Genomic DNA, 10,768 nt, shown 5'->3' on the forward strand with positions numbered 1-10,768 from the left:
CCCAAAGCCAAGGTGCCTCCATGTCACCTGTAGGGCTGAGGCTAGACTGTCTCTCCCTCCTCCACACCCACACCCTCTTAAGAGCCCTTACCTGGCGCCATGGCCTCTTATCTGGATTCTGCCTCCCAGCCCAGCCTTTCTCTGGACCATTTCTTGGTCTTGCTGGGCCGGGCCTGTGATATCAGCAGGGGCCCCACACCCTGAAAACCATCCTGGCCCTGCCTCCAACCAGGTGTGAACCCTGGTCACAGCCAGTATCATCCTCACGGGCTTCCCCAGGGTATCAGAAACATTTTCAACAAACAAATCCCAGGAATGGATTGCTAGGGTTCCCGTCAGCCCTTGGAGGCCAGTGGAGGGAAAAGACTTTCCCATTTCGAGCCCTCTCTGCTTCCTTTCCCCACTCTTAGACATTCCCAAACTGTTTTTTAAAAGAAACAAAGGTCTGTTTCCTACACGGACCAGGTCAGCAAACAGAAGCGTGTGTTTGGAGATGGAGGGCTGGACCGGAAGAGGCTGCTGGGCCTGGTCAGAGGGGATATCAGGGCAAGGGGAGGCTGCACACAGGAAATCCTTTGGCTCTGGGAGCAGATGTTGGAGCCAAGTCTGGCACAGGTAGCAGTCCGTGGTGTTCACACCCGGGAACCTCTCGACAGAGCCCCCTCCCTATCTGCAGAGCTCCAACACCATGGGGCTGGGGAGGAGGATGGCCCTCACTGCTGGGAGACCAAGAAGGGGAGCTTGTGGCATCAGCTTCAGGTGAAGGAGTCCTGATGCTCCCACAGACCCTGGGCTGAGCAGCCTGCTGCTTCTGGGGTTGACTGGTTTGGCTTGCTGCTCTGCAGCCTGTGAAACCGGACAGGTCAGTTTCTAGATCTCAGCTGATTCTCTTTCCCTTCCTGGTTCTCCTACCTGTAACTTGAGAGTTGGTGCGGTTTCCCTCCTCTTCCTCCTTCTACCAAAGGAGGTTTTCCGTGGCTTTTGTTTTCACAAAATATTCAAGGAAAGGTCCACTCTCTTAAAAATAAGCTTGGTGATTCTGACACCTGGGAAGTTATTTAAGGCACTGCAACAACTTCAGTTAGACCCCATAAGAGAAAAATCAGCCTTGCCTCTACCCTGAGGACACTTTTTCTCATTGAGTTCAGAGAAGGAAACTGGCATCAGCATCTGCCCTCACCCTATTCCCTGCCAAGTCAGGTCTTGGGGGAAGTAACAGTTTTGTCCCCAATGTCTCTTTTTAAAATTTATTTTGAAAAAGTAGAAAGTGCCCTCTTTGTCCACTTGGTACCCAGCACAGTTAGGCATCTCCAAAGTGTATAGCACGCGTCTTTCCCCGTAGTCAGTGCTACTAAATATATGAGTGATCTAAGGGAGGCAGAGGTGGCTCAGCAGGGCCAGAGTGACATACCTAGGGCCCAAAATTTCAAACACTCTCCAAGGTTGTTCAGTCCTCCTCCAGGGACATCCTCACCTTGGACCCATCCCTGCGGCTCACCTTGCAGGAGCTAGCCACTAGTCCAGCAGATGGTCCCTGCTCCCTGGCACTGCAGAGACAAATAAGTGATACAGGGAAAAATAAAGACTTCCCTTGGGGGATGTCCAAGGCATGAAAGTAAACATTCACCAAATATTAGCTGTGGTTGTTATTATTATTATTGCCTACAGTAGCTTATTCCTAGGGCTGCTCCAACAAAGTCCCACAAACTAGTTGGCACAAAGTAATAAAAATATATCGGACTGTCAGTCCTGGGGACTAAGAGTCCACAATCATGGTGTTGGTGGCTTGGTTCTTTCAAAGGATTGTGGTAGAATCTGTCCCATGCCTCTTACTTCCGGTAACCTCAGGTATTCCTTGGCTTGAGGGTGGCTGTCTTCTACCTTTGCTTCTTAATATTGTCTTTCCTCTGTGTGTGTCTGTCTCAATGTCCAGATTTCTGCTTTAATAAGCACACCAGTCATGTTGGATTGGGGTCTACCCTAATGATTGCCTCTTAACTTGATTATCTCTGGAAAGACCCTATTTCCCAAAAAAGGTCACATTGTCAAGTATGGAGGGTCAGGACTCCAACATGTCTTTTAGGAGAGGAGAGGCATCACTCAGCTCCTGATGCAAGGCTGTATCACTGGCTCAAGGTCACATAGCTTGTTGGTGATGAAACGGTCCCACAACCCAGGATGATTAGAAGTCGTGTTGAGGGCTTAACCCCCAGTGGAAAGCCCCATGCATCTAACCTCCTCTGGAGAGAAAGAACTGAGGACAGACCCACAGACTGCTGCTGTCATGTTGATGGCACGTTCCCTCTCTTCTCCCTTCCTCCACAGCCTGCCTGCTCCAGGCTGAGCTGGTAAACTACGAGCGAGTCAAGGAGTACTGCCTCAAAGTGCTGAAGAAGGAAGGGGAGAACTTCAAGGCCCTCTACCGGTCTGGTGTGGCCTTCTACCACCTTGGGGACTATGACAAAGCACTCTACTACCTGAAGGAAGCAAGAACCCGACAACCAACAGGTAAGGCAGCGGTTACCGCTTTCCATCAGCCCCCTCTGGCAGCTCCTGGGGCCTTCTCATTGCAGCACCCAGGCTAGCGGGGCCTGGTGGGTACAGAGATGCAAATCAGGGGTCAGTGAATGGTAAGATCTGGAACGAGGAGAGCACACAGCTGTGCATTCACCTGGGGTCTGGGTTCCAGGGAGCAGAGGCACCTCTCTCTCCAAATAGACTGCAGAATGTTTTGCCTTGTCCGACTCAGAGTGTCAAATTCTGACCATATATACCCCCATTTGTGGTGGGTCCTGGGAACGGAGATGAGAAGACATGCTCCTTACCCCTGAGGAGCTCACATCTGGTTGGCAAGTGAGTGTGACCTCTACCATTCGTGGAGTGATGTACATTACATGAGCTCACCCGATCATTCATTCGTTCACTCATTTCACAGACATTTATAGAGAGCACACAGTGGGCCAGCAACTATTCTAGCAGGAGGGTAGTCGTGGCTCAAGGAATTCCCATTAGAGTGGAGAAAGATGGACAGTTTGCGAATAGACAAACAGATGATAGAGTTTTTAGTACTGGCAAATGCTCTGAAGAAACGAAAGCAGGGAAAAAGAAGTGCTATTTTCGGCCAGGTGATCAGAAAGAGCCTCTCTGAGGAGGTAACATTCAAACGATTTCTTTGATTTAATGTTACCATCATTATTAACATATAGTACTATTTTTTTAATGCAATCCTCCTTCCATGAAGTCTTTAAGAACCTCAGGATCTGTTTGCAAATGTCCATATAAATACTTTTCTAAGAATACCTCTTTATTTTTATGTGATATTGGTTTGTTTTCTGTATATAAATTGGGTTTTAGCAACTATACTGTTAGCAACCTGAGAACTGGACTCGAGAATTTTCTTGAGCACCTACTCTGTGCTGGTACTGTTCTGGATGCTGCCTGGCACTTTTGAGCATGATACAGTATTCATTTCTATTTCTGGAAATAGATATCCTGGTAACCCTGTAACTATTTTGCTCTGATGCATGCAGAGCTAAGCAGTTGTTCCATGTCACGCCCTGCTCACTAATTTGAGGACTGGAATTGAGGGGAAATGTCCCAGTTGTGGAAACGTGGTTGTCTGACTTATAAAGACAAAACTAAGTGAAACAAAGTCATTATAAACTCTTCAAGTTTTTTTTAAAAAAGCACATTCAACTAATATTTATTGATCATTGTATTAAGCACTTTCAGACTTGCCTATCTTGGTCCTCATGTCAACTCTGTGAGGATAATATTCTTTTTTTTTTTTTTTTTTTTTTTTTTTTTTTTTGGTGAGGGGGTACCAGGGATTGAACTCAGGGCCACTCGGCCACTGAGCACATCCCCAGCCCTATTTTATATTTTATTTAGAGACAGGTCTCACTTGGTTACTTAGAACTCACTTTTACTGAGGCTGGCTTTGAACTTGCAATCCTCCTGCCTCAGCCTCCCAACCTGCTGGAATTACAGATATGCACCACTGCACACAGCATGAGAACAGTATTCTACTCCATAGGAGAGCCAGGCTTTGGAATTAGGCGCACCATTTACTATGCGTCTCCTTGGGTATCTTACTTGATCTCTCCAGGTCCCAGTCTTCCCAGTCCCAGTGAGGATGAGGATAAAAATCTTTGCAGAAGTGTAGTGATGATTAAATGAGAAAATGAATGTTTAAAGCTGGCACAAGCTGGGCCCAGAGGCACATGCCTGTATTCCAGCTACTCCAGAGGCTGAGGCAGGAGGATCATGAGTTTGAGGCCAGCCTGGGTAACTCAGCGAGACCTTGTCTCAAAATACAATTTTTAAAAAGGACTGAGGGTGTAGCTCAGTGGTAGAGTGCTTGCCTAGCTTGTGCAAAGCCCTGCGTTGATCCCCAGGCCTGGGAAAAAAATAAAAATCCAGTGATAAATGAATTAGCAAGCAAAAGCAGCACAAAGCAGGCATTCAAAAATGAAGGTTGTTTCTTGCAAGTGAGACATCAGGATCCGAGGAGTTGGTAATTTATCTAAGGTTAATCTCCAAGTGGGGTTGCAGCTAACTGCTGATTTGAGAGGGACTGGGATGTCTGCTGCATAGAAATGGAAGAGAAATTCTCCTCCCCTCTCCCTCCTGCCTGTCCCTTTGGGGTCACAGCGAGCTGTCCACATTTGCAAGGAGAGGTAGTGAAAGAGAACATCTGGTTCCCCTCTCAGCCGCCACCATGGGAAGGCCGAGGGACCTTGGCTGAGTGAGTCACCTGCCCTGTCCCTGAGTTGCAGGCCCAGCTTTGCCCTATTCGGTGTAGATGCAGTTGTGCCCTCCTGGCTGTCCACTCAGGTATGTTTCTCTCCTCACAGACACCAACGTGATTCGGTATATCCAGCTGACGGAGATGAAGCTCAGCAGATGCTCCCAGAGGGAGAAAGAAGCCATGTAACTACCAAGCCTCTCCAGAGTCACCCACGCCTGACTGGAGACTTCCAGGCACCTGCTGGTGGAGAGCCCCACCCTAGATTCTGTCCCTTTACCCCACTTCTTCCAGCTCCCCTTCTTCCTCCCATTGTTCCTCAACTCTGTGCCCAGTGTGAAAAGAAGGTGAGATGCACATTTGGAATCTGGTGGGCTGCCCAGACACAGAGACTCCTCTTCACTGGCAGGTCAGGGACTGAGAGGGGCCTTACGTCTGCTGGGGGGGAGTCTCACAGGCTGGGAATGCTGGAAGGCAGCAGGCACGGAGCCCACGGTCTGGAACCTGCTATGTCCTCCTGATGGACCAGGACACCTTAAGGCAACTGTGACAAATCTAGGGCTGAAGCAAATACCAGAAGCACAGGTGGAGCCAACATTAAAGACTGGACTTATAACTGGACCCCCGCCCCCAGCCCCCTGTCACCTTAGCCCCTGCCACCCCTCCGCGTCACTTGGCTTGGTTTGTGCTTCCTTCTCTCTGCCAGGATTCACATGCCATTGAGGCCCACGCTCAGTGCCCTCTGGTGACCACACATACCATTCCCCCAACTCCCAGCCAGTAGGCAGCTGGGACAGCACAAGGGCAGAGCATGGTGACAGGGGAGGGACAGATGATGGGTAAGGGAAAGAGCATTGTGTAGGCTGGGGGATCCCACTGTGGACTCCTTAAGTGTAAATAAAAACAAACTTTCAGGCAGCGGTTCCTGTCACCCTGTGGGGATCCACTCTCTCCCTCCCTCACCTCCTCCCCCAATCCTCCCTCAGAGCTGCTTACAACCAGGCAGGATGGGCTTCTCCCAAAGTGCAGGGCCATTTGTCCAGAGCCAACATATGCCACGTTGACTGCGGCCTTAGTGCTTGACAGAGTGGGCTGGGATCATAGAGACTGCCCTGGGGCCAGGCTTCCTGGGAACCTGTCCAGCCTCTTTTTGATGAAATGATCTGGACTCCATATCTAACACATAAAATGTGTTCAACAAATATTTGTTGAATGAATAAATTATAACTGCAGACTGACTCTCCTGCCTTAAAATAATTTTATCCCAGCCTAGTCTCCTGGTACCCCTGCTCTTTATGCTATGCCATGTTGCTTCAGTCAAACAAGAAACATTGATTGAGGGCTTGCTGTTTGCTCATTGTAGTGCAATATGCCCTGGGACACAGGATGTGGTCCCAGTCTTCAAGGACATTGGAAGAGTTGAGAAATGCATATGAGATTACTACCAATGACACCTTTAATTTATACGATGCTTCAATGTTTTCAGAGCACTTTGGTGTATTTTTCGTGTGATTAGTGAGATACTATTGTACAAAATTAAGATATCTACTGATGCAATAATGTGAATAATTAGGATTTATTAAATGCACTATCCTCAGATCTTTACATGGACAATCTCATTTCTTTCATACAGTTATTCTGTGAGATTACTATTCCCATGTGATGGATAAGAAAACTGAAAACCAGAAAATTAACTACCCTAAGGTTGCATGGCCTTAAGGGACAAAGGCTAGGATTAGAACCAGATCTGACTCGAGAGCTCTAGCTAATAATTATCCTATACTTAGTTGACTCTGTACATAGTATGTTAGGGTGTTACAACTGTTTCAGACCTGGACAATAAGCATTAGGTTGAAATTATTTCACCATGTCAATAGTGGTACATGGGCCCCCTCTTGTTTTTACCCAAGGCAGAAAAAGATCAGCGATCAGAATCCCTAGAGGTCAGAGCAGTGACAGACCAGCAAAGACAGCTGAGATCCAACAGTTTTTTCATATAGTGTTCATTCTACTTACTGATGAAGCCAGCACGTATCTAAGTAACCCACCCAGCATCCCCACCCCATCCCCAGCTCTGGGAAAGGATTACAATTATAGGTACAGACAAAAAGGAAATGCAAAGTTAATTATGGGTTATTTATTTAAGCAGAGGCTCTGTCACTGCAAGATCCAATCACTGCCCAGGGGACCAGAAGCCAGCAACACAGGTTATATTCACATAGCTCCCCAAAGACTTTCAAAGGGAGCTGCAGAAGGTGCTAGAAATATCCAGGGGTCCACAATTGCTTACCTGTAGCTCACCCTCTGGAGAAGAGGAAAAGAAAAAGCCATTCTAGCTGCCATATTTTCTGCTCCTGTTCCCCCACCCCTATCACATCCTTCTCTCTATCCCTCTTCCTCCAAAATGGCTCCAACATGACCCCAACCCAAAATTACCCTCAGGCTGAGCATCAGCATCCGCACAAAGCTCCCCCTCTTTCCCAAGCCTTCAGCTTGGGAAAGTTCATGAGTTGGCTAACTGTTTGTTAGAAGATGAAGGATAAAGATGAGGTCAGAGGTGGCCTGCAGAACCAGTTCAAATTAGCAGGGTCTTTCTTTATTCTTCATGCATCTGAAAGGACTCTGAGTAACTATTTCCAACGTGGAGGTAGGAGAGAAGTCTTGCTTAAATGTGTGCATTGGGACAGGACTGGACAGATAGGGACAAGACGGTTACCATCCCAAAGAGAACACTTAGAAACCAGAACTAGGTGAGGACGACCTCTCAGAGCCATTGGCCTGTCTGTTGACTTAGATTCATATGCCTAGTGGAACTCCATTCACTGTGACCCAAACTTGAACAATCCTCCACCCCCCACGCCCACCCCCTGAAAAAAGCTGCCTGGGTGATTGGTTGATGTTTAGGGTGGTAGGACTGAATTTTCCATGCATTTTTTCCAACAGAGAGCTGTTAATCAAAATCAGGTTCATTTAACCTTATTAACTCTTCAGCTTCCTTCTCTCCACCCCTTTTAAAAACAGGGACTGTGGTTTAATTACACACTTTTCAGATGTCACTGTTGAACTCTATAGACAGAGCACTAATCATGGGTCTGAACTGCATCATCATCTTCTGCCTGGACTTTTGTGATAGACTCTTCGAAGAAAAAAATTATACTTTTTGTTTAATTGTGAAAGTCTCACACGTGTATTGTAGAAAATTTAGGGGGGAAAAGAAAAAGAAAAAAAATGACAAAATTCAACTCATAATTCTACCACCCAAGAACTATATCTTTTGTTCTTTTTGGTATAAATGTATGCACACACAGGCACAGGTTTTTTTGTTTGTTTTGTTTTTTTATGAAAAAATACTGGATCACACTGTATATACTCTTTAATAACTTACTTTTCAAAATGCATATTTATATTTTAGAATAGGTAATACATATAGAGAAACAAAATTCAAAAAGTACAAAAAGCGCTATAGTCGGAAGTAACTCTTCCTTCCCTGTCTGCCAACATCTAGTTTGCCCCTAATTTCTTGAATATCCTTTCAGAGATACACATTTTTGAACATACATATATACTTTTATCACACACAGTGGTAGCATATTGGACACACTTTTTTTTTGCTCATTTTATTATTTCACTGAATATATTCTGAACATTTTTCATGTGTGTCTTCCAGACTTTGGAAATAGCATCTTCATTGTATGGATGAACCCTCATTTTGTAATCAACACCCAAATTTCGTTTGTTCCCAGGCTTTCTTGTAAATAATGGTGCAACAGACAACCCTATAGCTAAAATTTGCACACCCCTATGACTATTTCCTTAGGTTATATCCAAGAAGGAAATTGCTTGGCTATTTTTAAGAATTTTGATACATATTGCCAATTGCCCCCCAAGAAGTTTATACCAAAACACTGTCCTATTCGCAGTTTCTAGAGTGTCCTGTTTCCTGCAACCTAACACTGGGTATTATCACTAATCAAATCTCTACCAATTTGACAGGCAAAATAATAGTATATCAATCTTATTTTAGCTTTGATTATTAGTGAATAACATTTTCATATGCTTATTGACCATTTGTACTTCTTTCTTTGTGAATTTTCTATTTATTTAATATTGGTATGTTTATTATCGATTTGTAATTTGAAGAATATTATTTTGTCAAGAAATGCTGCAAATATGCTTTCCAAGTGCTTTGCTTTCAAATTTTGTTTATGGTGCTTTTTGACATACATAAATTCTTAATTCTGCAATTAATTTGTTCCTCTGTTGCTGGCTTTCCTGCCTCCAGTTTTTTTCTCTCATTTCTATCAGAGTGACCCTTCTCAGATGTAATCTGATCGTGTCGTTCCAGAGCTTAAAGATTTTTCATGGCTTCTCATCACCTTTAGGAAACAGGGCAAATTCCTTAACATATAACTAACTCCTTAACATTTCTTTCATGTATTTGCTCCCTCTGACTTGCCCAGGCTCACCTCCTGGCCCTCTTTTCAAGGTATCCTGCATTTTACTGTCACATAGCCCTGAACCTTTGAGTGTTGGGACTTTTTATGCTGTTCCCTCTGCCTCCTTGTCATTTCTCACTCCTTCCATCCTCTCTTTGCCTTGCTAATTCCTGTAAGTTTTGATCTGAGTTCACTGCTCCCAAAGCAACACCAGCCTACCTCTGCCCAGCATGTGCTTCAAATGATTGGAATTTCCTAGTTGGATTCATCTCTCCCACCATACGGATGCCCCCCAAGGCAGGAACTATGGTCGATTGATCTTTGCAGTCAGAATGTCCAGCACAGGGGCTGGAGTTGTATGTAGCTCGGTGGTAGAGCACCTGCCTAGCACATGTGAGACAGTGGGTTCAATCCTTAGCACCACATAAAAAAAAAATAAATAAAATGAAAGTATTGTGACCATCTACCACTAAACAAAAATTTAAACAAAAGAATGTCCAGTCCAGTGCCTGGCACATTATAGGTACTCAAAAGCTATTGAACATTGAGCCTGCCATAGATGAATAATGGATTCAACAGCAAATGTCACTTGTGGTAAATGCAGGGCTGGACTAGATCTGTACTTCTGAGAAATGAAGAAGTCCTAGGAGGCCTGGGTCAGCAGAGAAGCCATGTGCTCCAGCCCTGTGCCTCCAAATCATCACAATCACTTGCAAGAGCTTTTTAAAAATATATCATCTCAGGCTCTGCTCCAATCCCAATAAATCAGACTCACGGGGATACTAAAGCTTTTTAAAATGTTTTGAAGTGTTTCTGATGACCCGGATGCTGAGGAGCCACCACGGAGGTAGACCAGAAGACTCATTTTAGAGCACTCAGCTCTAAATTTCAAACCATATGACCTTTTGGAAGGACTTTTGTTTGAATTCAAGATGTACCATCTAGGAGTGATTGTGACCCTGGGAAAGTGGCTTAATTGCTCTGACCCTCATTTTCCTAACCTGCATATCGAAACAATGTTATATCCCTAAAAAGGATATGGAAAGGGTTAAGAATTAACTTGGGGGTGTTGGGGGGGGGTCTGGGGTTGTGGCCCACAGATAGAGTGCTTGCCTAGCACGTGTGAAGCACTGGGTTAGATTCTTAACACCACATAAAATAAATAAATAAAATATTTTATATCCATCTACAACTAAAAAAAATTTTTTAAAAAAAGAAGTAACTAAACAAAAAATAAAAAAAAAAAAGAAGTAACTGTCTGATCTGGGGTTGTGGCTCAGTGGTAGAGCACTTGCCTAGCTTGTGTGAGGCACTGGGATCGATCCTCAGTACCACATAAAAATAAAAAAAAAAAATGAAACTATTGTGTCCATCTGCAACCAAAAAAAAAAATTAAAAACAAGAAGTAACTGTCTCCCGGCTCAGTACTTGCTACAGAGCAAGCACAGAATAGATCTGCATTTCCTTCCCCCAGTGCCTCAGCCTCAGTTTCCTCACTTACAGAGGGGCTACTAATCCCTGCATGCTTGTCTTTCATATCCCCACACTCTCCACTCTAGGAGGAAGGGACTTCCCAACAAGCCCT

The 10,768-nt window shown here is 44.9% G+C and overlaps 1 protein-coding gene across 1 annotated transcript in view; it reads left to right on the forward strand.

Moving 5' to 3' along the window:
• Positions 1-6,346, forward strand: part of TTC9 (tetratricopeptide repeat domain 9) — a 30,970-nt gene extending 24,624 nt beyond the window's left edge. The window contains exons 2-3 of the mRNA XM_081293190.1: positions 2,326-2,508; positions 4,857-6,346. Of these exons, the coding sequence (XP_081149316.1) occupies positions 2,326-2,508; positions 4,857-4,936 (263 nt within the window). The 3' untranslated portion in view covers positions 4,937-6,346. The remainder of the gene's footprint in view (positions 1-2,325; positions 2,509-4,856) is intronic.
• Positions 6,347-10,768: the final 4,422 nt, after the last annotated feature.

This window comes from Spermophilus citellus (assembly GCF_964194105.1).
Source record: "Spermophilus citellus genome assembly, chromosome: 4".
NCBI lineage: Eukaryota > Metazoa > Chordata > Mammalia > Rodentia > Sciuridae > Spermophilus > Spermophilus citellus.